We start from the raw sequence: 21,640 nt of genomic DNA on the forward strand, positions 1-21,640 counted from the left end.
ACCTAACAAATGAAGAGGTAATAGGCAGTCTACCTGAAAAAGAATTCAGAATAATGATAGTAAAGATGATCCAAGATTCTATTTCCAAGATCCAAAATCTTGGAAATAGAATAGACAAAATGCAAGAAACAGTTAACAAGGACCTAGAAGAACTAAAGATGAATCAAGCATCGATTAAAAACACAATAAATGAAATAAAAAATACTCTAGATGGGATCAATAGCAGAATAACTGAGGCAGAAGAACGGATAAGTGAGGTGGAAGATAAAATAGTGGAAATAACTGATGGAGAGCAAAATAAAGAAAAAAGAATGAAAAGAACAGAGGACAGTCTCAGAGACCTCTGGGACAACATTAAATGCACCAACATTCGAATTATAGGGGTTCCAGAAGAACAAGAGAAAAAGAAAGGGACTGAGAAAATATTTGAAGAGACTATAGTTGAAAACTTCCCTAATATGGGAAAGGAAATAGTTAATCAAGTCCAGGAGGCACAGAGAGTCCCATACAGGATAAATCCAAGGAGAAATACGCCAAGACACATATTAATCAAACTGTCAAAAATTAAACACAAAGAAATCATATTAAAAGCAGCAAGGCAAAAACAACAAATAACACACAAGGGAATCCCCATCAGGTTAACAGCTGATCTCTCATCAGAAACGCTAAAAGCCAGAAGGGAGTGGCAGGACATAATTAAAGTGATGAAGGAAAAAAACCTGCAACCAAGATTACTCTACCCAGCAAGGATCTCATTCAGATTTGATGGAGAAATTAAAACATTTACAGACAAGCAAAAGCTGAGAGAATTCAGCACCACCAAACCAGCTTTACAACAAATGCTAAAGGAACTTCTCTAGGCAAGAAACACAACAGAAGGAAAAGACCTACAATAACGAACCCAAAACAATTAAGAAAATGGGAATAGGAACATACATATCAATAATTACCTTAAATGTAAATGGACTAAATGCTCCCACCAAAAGACACAGATTGGCTGAATGGATACAAAAACAAGACCCATATATATGCTGTCTACAAGAGACCCACCTCAGACCTAGAGACACATACAGACTGAAAGTAAGGGGATGGAAAAAGATATTCCATGCAAATGGAAACCAAAAGAAAGCTGAACTAGCAATTCTCATATCAGACAAAAGAGACTAAAATAAAGACTATTAGAAGAGACAAAGAAGGACACTACATAATGATCAAGTGATCGATCCAAGAAGAAGATATAACAATTGTAAATATTTATGCACCCAACATAGGAGCACCTCAATACATAAGGCAAATACTAACAGCCATAAAAGGGTAAATCAACAGTAACACACTCATAGTAGGGGACTTTAACACCCCACTTTCACCAATGGACAGATCATCCAAAATGAAAATAAATAAGGAAACACAAGCTTTAAATGATACATTAAACAAGATGGACTTAATTGATATTTATAGGACATTCCATCCAAAAACAACAGAATACACATTTTTCTCAAGTGCTCATGGAACATTCTCCAGGATAGATCATATCTTGGGTCACAAATCAAGCCTTGGTAAATTTAAGAAAACTGAAATTGTATCAAGTATCTTTTCCAACCACAATGCTATGAGATTAGACATTAATTACAGGAAAAGAGCTGTAAAAAATACAAATACATGGAGGCTAAACAATACACTACTCAATAACGCAGTGATCACTGAAGAAATCAAAGAGGAAATAAAAAAATACCTAGAAACAAATGACAATGGAGACACGACGACCGAAAACCTATGGGACGCAGCAAAAGCAGTTCTAAGGGGGAAGTTTATAGCAATACAATCCCACCTTAAGAAACAGGAAACATCTCGAGTAAACAACCTGACCCTGCACCTAAAGCAATTAGAGAAAGAAGAACAAAAAAACCCATAAGGTAGCAGAAGGAAAGAAATCATAAAGATCAGATCAGAAATAAATGAAAAAGAAATGAAGGAAATGATAGCAAAGATCAATAAAACTAAAAGCTGGTTCTTTGAGAAGATAAACAAAATTGATAAACCATTAGCCAGACTCATCAAGAAAAAAAGGGAGAACACTCAAATCAATAGAATTAGAAATGAAAAAGGAGAAGTAACAACTGACACTGCAGAAATACAAAAGATCATGAGAGATTACTACAAGCAACTCTATGCCAATAAAATGGACAACCTGGAAGAAATGGACAAATTCTTAGAAATGCACAACCTGCCAAGACTGAATCAGGAAGAAATAGAAAATATGAATAGACCAATCACAAGCACTGAAATTGAAACTGTGATTAAAAATCTTCCAACAAACAAAAGCCCAGGACCAGATGGCTTCACAGGCGAATTCTATCAAACATTTAGAGAAGAGCTAACACCTATCCTTCTCAAACTCTTCCAAAATATAGCAGAGGGAGGAACACTCCCAAACTCATTCTACGAGGCCACCATCACCTTGATACCAAAATCAGGCAAGGATGTCACAAAGAAAGAAAATTACAGGCCACTATCACTGATGAACATAGATGCAAAAATCCTCAACAAAATACTAGCAAACAGAATCCAACAGCACATTAAAAGGATCATACACCATGATCAAGTGGGGTTTATTCCAGGAATGCAAGGATTCTACAATATATGCAAATCAATCAACGTGATACACAATATTAACAAATTGAAGGAGAAAAACCATATGATCATCTCAATAGATGCAGAGAAAGCTTTCGACAAAATTCAACACCCATTTATGATAAAAACCCTGCAGAAAGTGGGCATGGAGGGAACTTTCCTCAATATAATAAAGGCCATATACGACAACCCACAGCCAACATCGTCCTCAATGGTGAAAAACTGAAACCATTTCCACTAAGATCAGGAACAAGACAAGGCTGCCCACTCTCACCACTCTTATTCAACTTAGTTTTGGAAGTTTTAGCCACAGCAATCAGAGAAGAAAAGGAAATAAAAGGAATCCAAATCAGAACAGAAGATGTAAAGCTGTCACTGTTTGCAGATGACATGATACTATACATAGAGAATCCTAAAGATGCTACCAGAAAACTACTAGAGCTAATCAATGAATTTGGTAAAGTTGCAGGATACAAAATTAATGCACAGAAATCTCTGGCATTCCTGTACACTAATGATGAAAAATCTGAAAATGAAATCAAGAAAACACTCCCATTTACCATTGTAACAAAAAGAATAAAATATCTAGGAATAAACCTACCTAAGGAGACAAAAGACCTGTATGCAGAAAATTATAAGACACTGATGAAAGAAATTAAAGATGATACAAATAGATGGAGAGATATACCATGCTCCTTGATTGGAAGAATCAATATTGTGAAAATGACTCTACTACCCAAAGCAGTCTACAGATTCAATGCAATCCCTATCAAACTACCACTGGCATTTTTCACAGAACTAGAACAAAAAATTTCAAAATTTGTTTGGAAAAACAAAAGACCCCGAATAGCCAAAGCAATCTTGAGAACGAAAAACGGAGCTGGAGGAATCAGGCTCCCTGACTTCAGACTATACTACAAAGCTACAGTAATCAAGACAGTGTGGTACTGGCACAAAAACAGAAAGATAGATCAATGGAACAGGATAGAAAGCCCAGAGATAAACCCATGCACATATGGTCAACTTATCTTTGATAAAGGAGGCAGGAATGTACAGTGGAGAAAGGACAGCCTCTTCAATAAGTGGTGCCGGGAAAACAGGACAGAGACATGTGAAAGTATGAGATTAGATCATTCCCTAACACCATACACAAAAATAAGCTCAAAATGGATTAAAGACCTAAATGCAAGGCCAGACACTATCAAACTCTTAGAGGAAAACATAGGCAGAACACTCTATGACATAAATCACAGCAAGATCCTTTTGGACCCACCTCCTAGAGAAATGGAAATAAAAACAAAGATAAAGAAATTGGACCTAATGAAACGTCAAAGCTTTTGCACAGCAAAGGAAACCATAAACAAGACCAAAAAACAACCCTCAGAATGGGAGAAAATATTTGCAAATGAAGCAACTGACAAAGGATTAATCTCCAAAATTTATAAACAGCTCATTCAGCTCAATAACAAAAAAAACCCACAACCCAATCCAAAAATGGGCAGAAGACTTAAATAAGCATTTCTCCAAAGAAGATATACAGACTGCCAACAAACACATGAAAGAATGCTCAACATCATTAATCATTAGAGAAATGCAAATCAAAACTACAATGAGATATCATCTCACACCAGTCAGAATGGCCATCATCAAGAAATCTAGAAACAATAAATCCTGGAGAGGGTGTGGAGAAAAGGGAACACTCTTGCACTGCTGGTGGGAATGTGAATTGGTACAGTCACTATGGAGAACAGTATGGAGGTTCCTTAAAAAACTACAAATAGAACTACCATATGACCCAGCAATCCCACTACTAGGCATATACCCTGAGAAAACCATAATTCAAAAAGAGACATGTACCAAAGTGTTCATTGCAGCTCTATTCACAATAGCCCGGAGATGGAAACAACCTAAGTGTCCATCATCGGATGAATGGATAAAGAAGATGTGGCACATATATACAATGGAATATTACTCAGCCATAAAAAGAAAAGAAACTGAGCTATTTGTAATGAGGTGGATAGACCTAGAATCTGTCATACAGAGTGAAGTAAGTCAGAAAGAGAAAGACAAATACCGTATGCTAACACATACATATGGAATTAAAAAAAAATGTCATGAAGAACCTAGGGGTAAAACAGGAATAAAGACACAGACCTACTTGAGAATGGACTTGAGGATATGGGGAGGGGGAAGGGTAAGCTGTGACAAAGCGAAAGAGAGGCATGGACATATATACACTACCAAACGTAAGGTAGATAGATAGTGGGAAGCAGCCGCAGAGCACAGGGAGATCAGCTCGGTGCTTTGTGACTGCCTGGAGGGGTGGGATGGGGAGGGTGGGAGGGAGGGAGACGCAGGAGGGAAGGGATGAGGGAACAGATGTATATCTATGACTGATTCACTGTTATAAAGCAGAAACTAATAAAAAATTATTAACACACACACACACACAAAAAAGACTAACTATAAAGTTACAATAATGAAGACAGTATGTTATTGGTGAAAGAATAGACAAACAGATTAATGGAACATAATAAAAGCCCAGATAGTCCCATATAAATATAGTCAACTGATCTTTAACAAAGGAGCAAAGACAATACAATGGAGAAAAGATAATCTTTTCAACAAATAGTACTAGAACAACTGGGCACCCACACGTGAAAAAATGGATCTAGACACAGACCTTACACACTTCACAAAAATTAACTCAAAATGGATCACATCTAAATGTAAAATACAAATATATAAAACTCCTAGAAGATAACATAGGAGAAAAATCTAGATTATTTTGGGTTTGGTGATGATTTTTTAGATACAATCCATGAAAGAAAGAATTGATAAGCTGGACTTCATTAAAATTAAAAATTTCTGCTGGGCAGAAGATGCTTTCAAAAGAATGAAAATACAGGCTTCAGACTGAGAAGAAATATTTGCAAAAGACATATCTGATAATGGACTGTCCTCTAAAATATATAAAGAACTCTTATAACTCAACAAGAAAATACACAGCTCTTTTAAAAAATGGGCCAAAACCTCAACAGACACCTCACCAATTAAAATATACAGATGGCAAATAAGCATATGAAAGGAAAATTTAAGGGAAATGGAAATGAAATAACAATGAGATACTACTATGTACCTATTAGAATAGCCAAACCCCAAACACTGACAACATCAAAAGCTGGTGAGAATACGGAGCTACAGGAGCACTCATTCATAGCTGGTGGGGATGTAAAATGGTACAGCCACCTTGGAAGACAGTTTAGTAGTTTCTTACAAAACTAAGCACACTTTTACCATACAATCCAGCAATTGTGTTCCTTGGTACTATCCAAATTAGTTGAAAACTTATGCTCACATAAAAACCTGCAAACATACTGTTTGAGGGAATGTAAAATGGTACAGCTACCGTGAAAAAACAGTATGACAGTTCCTCAAAAAATTAAACATAGAATTACCATATAATACAGCAATTCCACTCTGGGTGTATAATCAAAGAATTGAAATTAGGGTCTTGAAGAGATATTTGTACATCCATGTTCACAGCAGCATGATAATAGCTAAAATGTGGAAGCAATCCAAGTGTCCATCAATGAATGAATGGATAAGCAAAATGTGGTATATACATATAATGGAATATTACAGCAGTCAGCCTTAAAAAGGAAGGAAATTCGCAATATACTATACCATGGATGAATCTTGAAGACATTATGCTAAATGAAATAAGCCAGTCACAAAAGGACAAATGCTGTATGATTATACTTATATAAGATACTTCGAGTGGTCAAAATCATAGAGACAGAAAGTAGGATGTTGATTGCCAGGAGCTGAGGGGAGGGGAAAAAGGATAGTTATTGTTTAATGGGTAGTTTTGGTTTTACAAGATGAAAAGCATTCTGGAGATGAACAGTGGTAATGGCTGCAAAATATTATGAACGTATTAAATACTGAACTGTACACTTAAAAATGGTTAAGGTGGTAAATTCTATGTTAAGTGTATTTTACTACAATAAAAAAAATGGGAAAAAAACCCTAAAAAAAAAAAAATGGCCACATAAGCTACCAAATGCAAAGAGCATCACTTCATCATAGAGTGCTTCACTGAAATTGTACGTAAAAATCATCCTGATTTGTAGCATTTGCTGATTTTCATGGTGTAAGGACAAAGAAAGGTATGAAATTTTATCTTTAAATTATTCAAGTATCTTTGTCAGCTATATCAGGCAAAGTTACTGTTGTAAATTCTATCTTAAAATAAAAATAGCATATTCATTTCTTTCTGAAGTATGCTTTCAGAAAGCAATCGTATCACTCCCATTCTTACAAATAGGCCTCAATTCCTGTATCTTAACTAGACTGCAATACCAACAGAGTAGCATTAGGCATGATAGGATTATAGTCATAGAAAATTCAGAGACCCAGTGTTTGCTCATAATGGTTATTTCTTGATTCATATAGTCTTTTCCTTCATTTAGCTATGTGGCTAAACCTCCAGTTTTCCCTGTTGTGAATATATATATATATATATATATATATATATATATATATATATATGGTTTTTTTTTTTTTTTTTTTTTGTGGTACGCGGGCCTCTCACTGTTGTGGCCTCTCCCATTTCAGAGCACAGGCTCCGGACACGCAGGCTCAGCAGCCATGGCTCACGGGCCCAGCTGCTCTGCGGCATGTGGGATCTTCCCGGACGGGGGCATGAACCTGCGTCCCCTGCATCGGCAGGCGGACTCTCAACCACTGCGCCACCAGGGAAGCCCTTTTTTTTTTTTTTTTTTTTGGTAGAATATTTCTAATAATATGCTTTCAGTTATATATGTGGTGATGTCCTGGTAAACTGGCATTCTGAAAATCAACAGGCAAATAAATGGACAAAAAAGGTCTGATTTATAGCATTTGCCTATTTTCATGTTGTAAATACTGTCACCATGGCCAATTCAAGCTAAAAACGTGATGGTCCTGAGTGTGAAGTTGGAAAGAGATATTCAAAACATCTCTTAGTGAGACGGGCAAGCTGCTTCCAGCAGAACACTGTGATGAATAAATATTGCCTCAAATTTGTGTTTATTCGAATTGTCTATCAAAATATCTAGGGATTTTTTTCGGTAGGTTCCAATATATTTAAGACAATGACAGGGAATAATCTTAACATAATTGAGTTTCAAACAATAACAGGCAACATTTTATTAAACGATGAAATGACAGAAAAATGCTTTCTAAACATTTAATTTAGGATAAAAATGAAAGGATAGACTGAGGCTGCTTTATGATAAAAATATTCGTGTTAAGCAATCTAACTGAAAACTTGTAAAGTATATCTATGTTAGGTTTTGGAAAATGCAAATGACCACATCGTCTCATTAATGAGTGAAAATTATCATTGTATATCTTGAGAATCAAGCTGTAACCTTTTACTGAAAGAAACATCATTTTATGGCCCATAAGACACATGTGTAAAGTTCATTACTTTAAAATACTTTATGATGTAATGAGGTAAATAGAATAGTACCTAGCACAGGAGTTGGCAATTTTTTTTCTCGAAAGAGTCAGAGAGAATATATATATTTTAGGCTCTGTAGACCATACAGTCTCTGTTGTGAATGAAGTTCTGCTATTGTAGTGGGAAAACACCCATGTTCAATATGTAAATTAATAATCCTGGCTGTGTTCTAATGAAACAATGTTCACAGAAACAGGCAGCAGATGGATTTGGCTTGTGGGTCATCCATAGTTTGCTGACCTGACTTTAGCATGTACTGAATCACGTGATGTTTTTATGGCTCTGATTTCAATATAATTTTTCCTGGTGTTTATGAAACACTAATCCTTTTAATCAAAGTGTTTTTTTTAAATATAATATTGCCCCAGTCAGTAAAAAATCTTGACTAATTACTGTTTCTTAAACAAGATATTCCCATAGCAATCCAACTGCCAAAAGGACAATGCAATTGAAAATAAAATGAATATAGCTGTGGACATATCTTCCTTTATATTACTCTACCAAAATATCATAATTAACCATAAGGAGAGTTTTTCCTAGACAGTAAAAGAAGAGAAAACTTTCATATCAAATTAAGATATATTTAATATGAGCACATTCATTTTAATTTACTCTGAAATCCTTATTCTTACCTTCTACAAGTTTCCCTGTCTGTTCTGCACTTCCCCCAGGAAGAATGTTGGCGATATAAGCTCCAATTTCTCCGCTATGTCCAGGGATTTCTTTACCACCCACAATTCTAATTCCTAATCCATTACCTGTATTGAAAAATTAGCAAATTATTAGCAATAAGTTAAGAAGAAACAACAGCTATCACAAGTTATAAGGTGCACAAAAAAATGGGTTCTGGTATCTAGAAGTTAACTACAATATGAATATTGGAACTGGATACCAATATCAAAAGAACAATATTCTGATTTCAATAATAGTTGATAGGAAAGAGAACTTTCTGAGATCTTGGTCAGATCTATAATGATTAATCTGATATTAACAAATAATTTTTATTTTAGCCATATTCAGTAATATAATAAAGCTCTGTCCATTCTGATCAGATATTTTATAAAAATTTTGAATGAGGATGTTCCCAGTATAAGAAATTCCACAGCATATAATTCATTTATGAAATCAAGGAGCATTTAACTTACTAAAAGATAGTAACAGCTATCATACATTGAGAAGACGCAATCTAAACATATAAATGACTGCAACTGATAAAGTAAAAACACGATCATAACTTATAAATTATTATTCACATTTCAGCCTTAACTCATAAACTAATACTGTTTGTGCATTAATATGGCACTTAGTACAGGGACAATAAAAGCATTCTTGATTGATGAGCAACTGAGTAAACTGTTCCTTATTCCACAGAACAGATTTTTCTGTAATTAGCCACATGGAAGCAAGATGGAGAATGATTATTATGAGAAATCTAACTGAGACAGAAATAAACTGTTGATATTTTATCTTTTTAAAAAATAATCTAAAAATTAGCTAGTGTTTACAGCACCAGATATATTTTTGTTACAAATGTCAAGATTTTAAAATGAAAGCACTAAAAGAAAGCAGAATTCTCCTTTACTGAAGACACAATTATCTCTTTAAAATAAACCATTCCATTCAGTGATTGAAGTGCCATTTTCAACTCTTTCAAAATCTCCAAAATTAAAAGCCAGCTCTTTTCCAAATCCTGTTCCCTTCCTACTTAACTCTTCAAAAACCATCCCTGTAGTCAGCATCAACACAGTCCAAACATTCAACAAGTAGTAGCTGAATTATGGAACCCTTCTTCATTTATCTAGTAGGGATATATTTTGGTAAAATGCTGTTTCTTATTTCTAGGTGATGTGATACTTCCAAATGAATTTCATCTTTCCTTTTCTTCCTCCCCCCCTCCTTCCCTTCCATCTTTCCATCCTTGTTTTTCCCCTTTTCTCCCTCTCTTTCCCTAGTACCCCTACCTCCATCCTTACCCCCCAGACCTACTTTTACAACAGAGCAAGTGTTCTGAAAAATGATTTAGCCTCAAAACAAAAACAAAAACAAAACCGAAACAAATTAACTGTGTTCTTCTACAAGGGGTTGTCAAGGGTCAGAGTTAAGTAAGATACTAGCTCTCTCTGGCCCCACTTGTGGAGCTTTTCTGTCACAAGTTTCTTGGTTCAGTGTTACTGTTCTTTGTAGAGATTAATTGATGATACAAGCTGAACATAACTGGATGAATGAAGACTATCATCTACTATATGATTTTTAGTTTCAACTAAGCCTGGATAGAGACAGTTGATTTCTTAGACATTAGTCTTTAAAGACTCACCAGAACTGATTCTACAGTAAGACAATAGATAGATACTAATAAAGGGTAGAAGATGAAGAAAAGTTATTAGCCACTCTTCATTCAATTAGGCTAGCATAGTTTTTTTTTTAGTGTACTAAGACACTTTAGAAATTACAAAATGAGGACTTAAAAATAGCTGGTCATATTTAAAGGGTTATTCCATGGAATTTATCCAAAACAATAAAACTAGATTCTTAATATAAGGTTTGGTTTCACTTTCCATGGTTGAATCACTCACAAGTTGTAGTTCATCACTTATTAAAGATTTCATAAAACCCACACAGATACTGAATTTCTAAGTAGTCAGTATAACCATATCAATTTTAAGACATGGTCAGTCTGAGATCCCAAAAAATTATTCATGAGATTTCCTTAGTGTAAAGCCATAGTTTCAAGACCTTGCCTTATATCAAAATCTATCATAATTTACGCTAGACTATAGTGGAGTATATAGAGTGCTTGTGGCATGGGTCCTACTTTTCTTTTTTTTTTAATTTTTAAATTTTACTTATTTTATTTATTTGGTTTTGCCAGGTCTTAGTTGCGGCAGGCGGGCTCCTTAGTTGCGGCTTGCCAGCTCCTTAGTTGTGGCACATGGGCTCCTTAGCTGCAGCAGGGGGACTTCTTAGTTGTCGCTCAAGAGCGCCTTAGTTGTGTCTTGCCAGCTCCTTCATTGCAGCTAGTGGGCTCCTTAGTTGCAGCTTGCCAGCTCCTTAGTTGTGGCATGCGAACTCTTAGTTGCGGCATTCATGTGGGATCTAGTTCTCTGAGCAGGGCTCGAACCTTGGCCCCCTGCATTGGGAGCGCAGAGTCTTAACCACTGTGCCACCAGGGAAGTCCCACTTATTTCTTTTTAAGCTTAAAAATTAGAATATAAATGTAACTCATAAAAATAATTTCAGCACTATATAATATATGGTGCAGCCATATGCTTAGAATCTACAAAGAGAATTGTTATACCTTGTAAAGGTATAGCTAAAAAGTAGAACTTCAAAATCTATTAATTAACATGTGACTATTTTTAAAAATTTGATTATAGTTCCATTCTGTAGATGACATTGCCTTGAGGATTAAGTAGTTGGGTCCTTCGTGTCATTTGATTTTTAGTGACCAAATACATTCTAAAACCCTGTAGTAAAGGAGGTGTGATAGGAAATTACAATCATATCTATCTTAATAAAGTAGCATGACACAATAATTATTTAATTTTGTAAAATACAGTTTCATGCTAGTGAATTCAAAACTTTCTAAATATACTTTATAAGCTTGAGTGTCTTTGGTAAAATGGGAGTAATACATAGCCATGAAAATACTATGAGAAATGATATTTGATATAGAGTTGACCATTGAACAACATGGGGATTAGGGGTGCTGACCCTCTGTGCAGACAAAAATCCTCATATAACTTATAGCAGCCTTCCGAAGACAAGGTTCGTCTGTATACTCGGTTCCATATCCCTGGATTCAACCAACCATGGATTGGGTAGTACGGCAGTATTTACTATTGAAAAAATCTGCATATAAGTGGACCCATGCAGTTCAAACTCTTGTTGTTCAAGGGTCAACTGTATATAGAAACTACTCAGGCATATAGTAAATTTTCAAAAATTACTTTTCCTCTTGTTGACGTTGCTATGGTGGCTCCCATTGTTTTTCACGTATACAATAAAGTAGCACAGAAATATTAAAAATCTGTGAAAGAAAAAGCAAGGTAGAAAATAACAACCCAGCAGAGCGCAGGGAGAGGACTGGGGCTGGCGGCGAGAACTCAGCCTGAAGGGGGCTAATGTGCCACAGCTAGCCGGGAGGGAGTCCGGGAAAACTCTGGAGCTGGCAAAGAGGCAAGAGACTTTTTATTCCCTCTTGGTTTCCTGGTGCGCGAGGAGAGGGGATTAAGAGTGCTGCTTAAAGGGGCTCCATAGACGGGCGCGACTCGCGACTGAAACCGCGGAGCCCAGTGACGGGCGTGGGAGGCTGGGGCTGCTGCTGCCGTCGCCAAGAAGCCTGTGTGCGAGCGCAGGTCACTGTCCACACCGCCCTTCCGGGAGCCTGTGCAGCCCGCCACTGCCGGGGTCCCGGATCCAGGGGCGGCTTCCCTGGGAGAACGCACGGTGCGCCTCGGGCTGGTGCAACGTCACGCCGACCTCTGCCGCTGCAGGCTCACCCCGCACTCCGTGCCCCTCCCCCCCCGGCCTGAGTGAGCCAGAGTCCCCGAAGAGGCTGCTCCTTTAACCCTGTCCTGTCTGAGCGAAGAACAGATGCCCTCCGGCGACCTACACGCAGAGGCGGGGCCAAATCCAAAGCTGAGACCCAGGAGCTGTGAGAACAAAGAAGAGAAAGGGAAACCTCTCCCAGCAGCCTCAGAAGCAGCGGATTAAAGCTCCACAATCAACTTGATGTACCCAGCATCTGTGGAATACATGAATAGACAACAAATCATCCCAAATTGAGGAGCCAGGAGTCAGTGCTGTGCCTCTGAGGTGGGAGAGCCAACTTCAGGACACTGGTCCACAAAGACCTCCCAGCTCCACATAATATCAAACGGCAAAAATCTTCCAGAGATCTCCATCTCAACACCAGCACCCAGCTTCACTCAACGACCAGCAAGCTACAGTGCTGGACACCCTATGGCAAACAACTAGCAAGAAAGGAACACAACGCCACCCATTAGCAGAGAGGTGGCCTAAAATCATAAAAAGACCGCAGACACCCCAAAACACACCACCAGACGTGGACCTGCCCACCAGAAACACAAGATCCAGCCTCATCCACCAGAACACAGGCACTAGTCCCTCCCACCAGGAAGCCTACACAACCCACTAAACCAACCTTAGCCACTGGGGACAGACACCAAAAACAACGGGAACTACGAACCTGCAGCCTGCAAAAAGGAGACCCCAAACACAGTAACATAAGCAAAATGAGAAGACAGAAAAACACACAGCAGGAGAAGGAGCAATATAAAAACCCACCAGACCTCACAAATGAAGAGGTAATAGGCAGTCTACCTGAAAAAGAATTCAGAATAATGATGGTAGAGATGATGCAAGATTCTATTTCCAAGATCCAAAATCTTAGAAATAGAATAGACAAAATGCAAGAAACAGTTAACAAGGACCTAGAAGAACTAAAGATGAATCAAGCATCGATTAAAAACACAATAAATGAAATAAAAAAAACTCTAGATGGGATCAATAGCAGAATAACTGAGGCAGAAGAACGGATAAGTGAGGTGGAAGATAAAATAGTGGAAATAACCGCTGCAGAGCAAAATAGAGAAAAAAGAATGAAAAGAACAGAGGACAGTCTCAGAGACATCTGGGACAACATTAAATGCACCAACATTCGAATTATAGGGGTTCCAGAAGAACAAGAGAAAAAGAAAGGGACTGAGAAAATATTTGAAGGGATTATAGTTGAAAACTTCCCTAATATGGGAAAGCAAATAGTTAATCAAGTCCAGGAGGCACAGAGAGTCCCATACAGGATAAATCCAAGGAGAAATACGCCAAGACACATATTAATCAAACTGTCAAAAATTAAACACAAAGAAATCATATTAAAAGCAGCAAGGCAAAAACAACAAATAACACACAAGGGAATCCCCATCAGGATAACAGCTGATCTCTCAGGAGAAACTCTACAAGCCACAGGGGAGTGGCAGGACATAATTAAAGTGATGAAGGAAAAAAACCTGCAACCAAGATTACTCTACCCAGCAAGGATCTCATTCAGATTTGATGGAGAAATTAAAACGTTTACAGACAAGCAAAAGCTGAGAGAGTTCAGCACCACCAAAGCAGCTTTACAACAAATGCTAAAGGAACTTCTCTAGGCAAGAAACACAAGAGAAGGAAAAGACCTACAATAACGAACCCAAAACAATTAAGAAAATGGGAATAGGAACATACATATCAATAATTAACTTAAATGTAAATGGACTAAATGCTCCCACCAAAAGACACAGATTGGCTGAATGGATACAAAAACAAGACGCATATATATGCTGTCTACAAGAGACCCACTTCAGACCTAGAGACACATACAGACTGAAAGTAAGGGGATGGAAAAAGATATTCAATGCAAATGGAAACCAAAAGAAAGCTGAAGTAGCAATTCTCATATCAGACAAAATAGACTTTAAAATAAAGACTACTAGAAGGGACAAAGAAGGACACTACATAATGATCAAGGGATCGATCCAAGAAGAAGATATAACAATTGTAAATATTTATGAACCAAATATAGGAGCACCTCAATACATAAGGCAAATACTAACAGCCATAAAAGGGGAAATCGACAGTAACACAATCATAGTAGGGGACTTTAACACCCCACTTTCACCAATGGACAGATCATCCAAAATGAAAATAAATAAGGAAACACAAGCTTTAAATGATACATTAAACAAGATGGGGCTTCCCTGGTGGCGCAGTGGTTGAGAGTCCGCCTGCCGATGCAGGGGACATGGGTTCGTGCCCCGGTCTGGGAAGATCCCACATTCCACGGAGCGGCTAGGCCCGTGAGCCATGGCTGCTGAGCCTGCGCATCCAGAGCCTGTGCTCCGCAACAGGAGAGGCCACAACAGTGGGAGGCCCGTGTACCACAAAAAAAAAAAAAAAAAAAAAAAAAAAAACAGAAACTTTGGGCTTCCCTGGTGGCGCAGTGGTTGAGAGTCCGCCTGCCGATGCAGGGGACGCAGGTTCGTGCCCCGGTCTGGGAAGATCCCACGTGCCGCGGAGCGGTTGGGCCCGTGAGCCACGGCCGTTGAGCCTGCGCGTCCGGGGCCCGTGCTCCGCAACGGGAGAGGCCACAACAGTGAGAGGCCCACATACCGCAAAAATAAATAAATAAATAAACAAGATGGACTTAATTGATATTTATAGCACATTCCATCCAAAAACAACAGAATACACATTTTTCTCAAGTGCTCATGGAACATTCTCCAGGATAGATCATATCTTGGGTCACAAATCAAGCCTTGGTAAATTTAACAAAATTGAAATTGTATCAAGTATATTTTCTGACCACAATGCTATGAGACTAGATATCAATTACAGGAAAAGAGCTGTAAAAAATACAAACACATGGAGGCTAAACAATACACTACTTAATAACGAAGTGATCACTGAATAAATCAAAGAGGAAATAAAAAAATACCTAGAAACAAATGACAATGGAGACACGACGACCCAAAACCTATGGGATGCAGCAAAAGCAGTTCTAAGAGGGAAGTTTATAGCAATACAATCCCACCTTAAGACACAGGAAACATCTCGAATAAACAACCTAACCTTGCATCTAAAGCAATTAGAGAAAGAAGAACAAAAACATCCCAAAGTTAGCTGAAGGAAAGAAATCATAAAAATCAGATCAGAAATAAATGAAAAAGCAATGAAGGAAACGAAAGCAAAGATCAATAAAACTAAAAGCTGGTTCTTTGAGAAGATAAACAAAATTGATAAACCATTAGCCAGACTCATCAAGAAAAAAAGGGAGAACACTCAAATCAATAGAATTAGAAATGAAAAAGGAGAAGTAACAACTGACACTGCAGAAATACAAGAGATCATGAGAGATTAGTATAAGCAGCTCTATGCCAATAAAATGGACAACCTGGAAGAAATGGACAAATTCTTAGAAATGCACAACCTGCCAAGACTGAATCAGGAAGAAATAGAACATATGAACAGACCAATCACAAGCACTGAAATTGAAACTGTGATAAAAAATCTTCCAACAAACAAAAGCCCAGGACCAGATGGCTTCACAGGCGAATTCTATCAAGCATTTAGAGAAGAGCTAACACCTATCCTTCTCAAACTCTTCCAAAATATAGCAGAGGGAGGAACACTCTCAAACTCATTCTACGAGGCCACCATCACCTTGATACCAAAACCAGACAAGGATGTCACAAAGAAAGAAAACTACAGGCCAATATCACTGATGAACATAGATGCAAAAATCCTCAACAAAATACTAGCAAACAGAATCCAACAGCACATTAAAAGGATCATACACCATGATCAAGTGGGGTTTATTCCAGGAATGCAAGGATTCTTCAATATACGCAAATCAATCAACGTGATACACCATATTAACAAATTGAAGGAGAAAAACCATATGATCATCTCAATAGATGCAGAGAAAGCTTTCGACAAAATTCAACACCCATTTATGATAAAAACCTTGCAGAAAGTAGGCATAGAGGGAGCTTTCCTCAACATAATAAAGGCCATATATGACAAACCCACAGCCAACATCGTCCTCAATGGTGAAAAACTGAAACCATTTCCACTAAGATCAGGAACAAGACAAGGTTGCCCACTCTCACCACTCTTATTCAACATAGTTTTGGAAGTTTTAGCCACAGCAATCAGAGAAGAAAAGGAAATAAAAGGAATCCAAATTGGAAAAGAAGAAGTAAAGCTGTCACTGTTTGCAGATGACATGATACTATACATAGAGAATCCTAAAGGTGCTACTAGAAAACTACTAGAGCTAATCAATGAATGTGGTAAAGTTGCAGGATACAAAATTAATGCACAGAAATCTCTGGCATTCATATATACTAATGATGAAAAATCTGAAAGTGAAATCAAGGAAACACTCCCATTTACCATTGCAACAAAAAGAATAAAATATCTAGGAATAAACCTACCTAAGGAGACAAAAGACCTGTATGCAGAAAATTATAAGACACTGATGAAAGAAATTAAAGATGATACAAATAGATGGAGTGATGTACCATGTTCTTGGATTGGAAGAATCAACATTGTGAAAATGACTCTACTACCCAAAGCAGTCTATAGATTCAATGCAATCCTTATCAAACTACCACTGGCATTTTTCACAGAACTAGAACAAAAAATTTCACAATTTGTATGGAAACACAAAAGACCCCGAATAGCCAAAGCAATCTTGGGAACGAAAAATGGAGCTGGAGGAATCAGGCTCCCTGACTTCGGACTATACTACAAAGCTACAGTAATCAAGACAGTATGGTACTGGCACAAAAACAGAAAGGTAGATCAATGGAACAGGATAGAAAGCCCAGAGATAAACCCACGCACATATGGTCACCTTATCTTTGATAAAGGAGGCAGGAATGTACAGTGGAGAAAGGACAGTCTCTTCAATAAGTGGTGCTGGGAAAACTGGATAGGGACATGTAAAAGTATGAGATTAGATCACTCCCTAACACCATACACAAAAATAAGCTCAAAATGGATTAAAGACCTAAATGTAAGGCCAGACACTATCAAACTCTTAGAGGAAAACATAGGCAGAACACTCTATGACATAAATCACAGCAAGATCCTTTTGGACCCACCTCCTAGAGTAATGGAAATAAAGACAAAAATAAACACATGGGACCTAATGAAACTTAAAAGCTTTTGCACAGCAAAGGAAACCATAAACAAGACCAAAAGACAACCCTCAGAATGGGAGAAAATATTTGCAAATGAAGCAACTGACAAAGGATTAATCTCCAAAATTTATAAGCAGCTCATGCAGCTGAATATGAAAACAAACAACCCAATCCAAAAATGGTCAGAAGACCTAAATAGACATTTCTCCACAGAAGATATACAGACTGCCAACAAACACATGAAAGGATGCTCAACATCTTTAATCATTAGAGAAATGCAAATCAAAACTACAATGAGATATCATCTCACACCAGTCAGAATGGCCATCATCAAAAAATCTAGAAACAATAAATGCTGGAGAGGGTGTGGAAAAAAGGGAACACTCTTGCACCGCAGGTGGGAATGTGAATTGGTACAGCCACTATGGAGAACGGTACGGAGGTTCCTTAAAAAACTACAAATAGAACTACCATATGACCCAGCAATCCCAGTACTGGGCATATACCCTGAGAAAACCATAATTCAAAAAGAGACATGTACCAAAATGTTCATAGCAGCCCTATTTACAATAGCCCGGAGATGGAAACAACCTAAGTGTCCATCATCGGATGAATGGGTAAAGAAGATGTGGCACATATATACAATGGAATATTACTCAGCCATAAAAAGAAATGAAATTGAGCTATTTGTAATGAGGTGGAGGGACCTAGAGTCTGTTATACAAAGTGAAGTAAGTCAGAAAGAGAAAGACAAATACTGTATGCTGACACATATATATGGAATTTAAGAAAAAAAATGTTATGAAGAACATAGGGGTAAGACAGGAATAAAGACACAGACCTACTAGAGAATGGACTTGAGGTTATGGGGAGGGGGAAGGGTAAGCTGTGACAAAGTGAAAGAGCAGCATGGACATATATACACTACCAAACGTAAGGCAGATAGCTAGTGGGAAGCAGCCGCATAGCACAGGGAGATCAGCTCGGTGCTTTGTGACCGACTGGAGGGGTGGGATAGGGAGGGTGGGAGGGAGACGCAAAAGGGAGGGGATATGGGAACATATGTATATGTATAACTGATTAAATTTGTTATAAAGTAAAAAATAAAAAATGAAAAAAAAAAGAAAATAACAACCCAGGAAAGATAACATTTTTTGCTTATTTTACAATAGTTGCTTGTATCCTACTTTAGATGTCATAAGTACGAATTTAATTTACACAATTTCTAAGAATTTAAATCTGGACATTTTGATTTAACGCTTCTATAGTTGTACTTTTTTTTTTTTTTTTTTTTTTTTTTTTTGCGGTACGTGGGCCTCTCACTGTTGTGGCCTCTCCCGTTGCGGAGCACAGGCTCCGGACGCGCAGGCTCAGCGGCCATGGCTCACGGGCCCAGCCGCTCCGTGGCACGTGGGATCCTCCCGTACTGGGGCACGAAACCGCGTCCCCTGCAACGGCAAGTGGACTCTCAACCACTGCGCCACCAGGGAAGCCCTATAGTTGTACTTTCATATTTTATGTATTGAATGCAAATAAAATGAACAAAGACACCTCTATAAAGATAAAACACGTCAGCTCAAATCTAAAAAGCAGAATGCCAATAAAAGAGTTGATAAACTCAAGAAGCAACATTAATTTTTAACTGAAATGCTTAAATCTAAATGGTCCTTGATAACTGGTATTTATATTATCAGTTTTCAACCTTTACAAATTTTTATCAACATAAACTTATTTTCTTCTCTGCTTCTATTCCATCTAGAAACATTGTTAAAATGCTTCCTCAGTTAGATGCCATGAAAATGCACTGGTCTTGCTCTCGAGTTCACAGTATGGCAGAGCAGAGAGGCCAACAGTTACTATAATGAACATAGGAGCTTTAGGAAAAGAGGTCACAAAAAGTTAGAGTAATTTCACACCATATAAGCATAAATGTGGTTAAGGAAGTCTCATAGGGAAATCTGAATTTCTGAAATCCATTAAAATATATAGAAAATATTTATAAAAAAGAAGTTCGATCATAAAAGTAACAAAATCACTAAGAAAAAGTATTACTGTATCTTGATAACCTTCGGATGAACCTTATGATTTAAATGCATTAGTGACCTTTTTTTTTTTTCTCTTAGCGTCCATATATACGTGTTAGCATATGGTATTTTTTTTTCTCTTTCTGACTTACCTACTAGGGACAAGATGGGAATAAAGACACAGACCTACTAGAGAATGGACTTGAGGATATGGGGAGGGGGAAGGGTAAGCTGTGACAAAGTGAGAGAGTGGCATGGACATATATACACTACCAAACGTAAAATAGATAGTCAGTGGGAAGCAGCCGCATACCACAGGGAGATCAGCTCCGTGCTTTGTGACCACCTAGAGGCGTGGGATAGGGAGGGAGGGAGGGAGGGAGACACAAGAGGGAAGAGATATGGGAACATATGTATATATATAACTGATTCACTTTGTTATAAAGCAGAAACTAACACATCATTGTAAAGCAATTATACTCCAATAAAGATGTTTAATAAATAAATAAATAAACAAATAAATAAATGCATTGATGTTTTCAAGTGTATGTATTTTATAATTATGGGATCAATATACTACTATGTAGTCACTTCTAAAGTTCTGGTCCAAGATGGCAACTGAACTCACCCTGTCTCATGGATACATTGAAATATACAGCTATACATGGAGCAATTCCCACTGGAAAAAATCCAGAAACTAGCTGAGCAACTCCTACATGTGGGGTGAATCAGAAAATACCCACATCAAAACAGGTCCTGGCATACCCTCAACTACTGGGGCTGTTAAGAACAAAGAAGGCAGCTTGTACAATCACAAAGGTTTGATAGACAATCAAGAGTTTGGGCTAGGCGGAATGATAATGTTTATCTCCTACACGAGACCACTCCATCAAGATTGGGAGAGGTGGCTGTTTTATCCAGTGTGCAGAAACCAACACAGAGAGTCAAGGAAAATGAAGAAACAGAGGAATATGTTCCAAATAAAGGAACAAGATAAAAGTCTAGAAACAGACCTTAATGAAATAGAGATAGGTTATTTACTTATAAAAAGTTTAAAATAATGGTCATATAGATGCTCATCATCTTTATGGTAGGAGAACAATGCATGAAGAAAGCATAAATTTCAACAAACAAAATATAAGGACATACCAAACAGAAATTACAGAGCTGAAGAATACAGTAACTGAACTGCAAACTTCATAGGCCAGTTCAACAGCAGACTAGAGAAGTGAAAGAAAGGATCAGTGGACTTGACAGGGCAGTGAAATCCATCCAAGTAGAGGAGTAAAAAGAAAAAAGCATGAAAAAGAATGAAGGTAGATTAAGGGTCTTAAAGGACACCATCAAAATGAAAAGGCAACCTTTGGAATAGGAGAAAATATTTGCAAATATATTTCTGATAAGGTGTTGATATGAAAGTATATATTAATATATAGAGAATTCATACAACTCAATAACAACAACAACAACAAATAAACAGTCTGATTGAAAAAATGGGCAGAAGAAATGTATAGACATTTTTCCAAAGAAGACATACAAATGGCCAACAGGTACACGAAAAGGTGTTCAAAATCACTATCAGGGAAATACAAATCAAAACCACAGTGAGATGTGACTACATACCTGTTAGAATGGCTTTTACCAAGAAAAAACAACAAGCATTGGTGAGGATGTGGAGAAAAGTGAACGCTTGTGCATCGTTAGTGGGAATGTAAATTGGTACAGCCACTATGAAAAACAGTATGGTAGTTTCTCAAAAAATTTAAAAA

The 21,640-nt window shown here is 37.5% G+C and overlaps 1 protein-coding gene across 1 annotated transcript in view; it reads right to left on the reverse strand.

Moving 5' to 3' along the window:
* PCLO (piccolo presynaptic cytomatrix protein) overlaps positions 1-21,640 on the reverse strand; it is a gene marked incomplete at both ends in the record, with an annotated part of 388,228 nt that overhangs the window by 127,453 nt on the left and 239,135 nt on the right. Inside the window, one exon of the mRNA XM_079711001.1 lies at positions 8,773-8,898. Coding sequence (XP_079567127.1) covers positions 8,773-8,898 — 126 coding nt within the window. The remainder of the gene's footprint in view (positions 1-8,772; positions 8,899-21,640) is intronic.

The sequence above is a fragment of the Hyperoodon ampullatus genome (genome assembly GCF_949752795.1).
Source record: "Hyperoodon ampullatus genome assembly, chromosome: 9".
In the NCBI taxonomy this organism is placed as follows: domain Eukaryota; kingdom Metazoa; phylum Chordata; class Mammalia; order Artiodactyla; family Ziphiidae; genus Hyperoodon; species Hyperoodon ampullatus.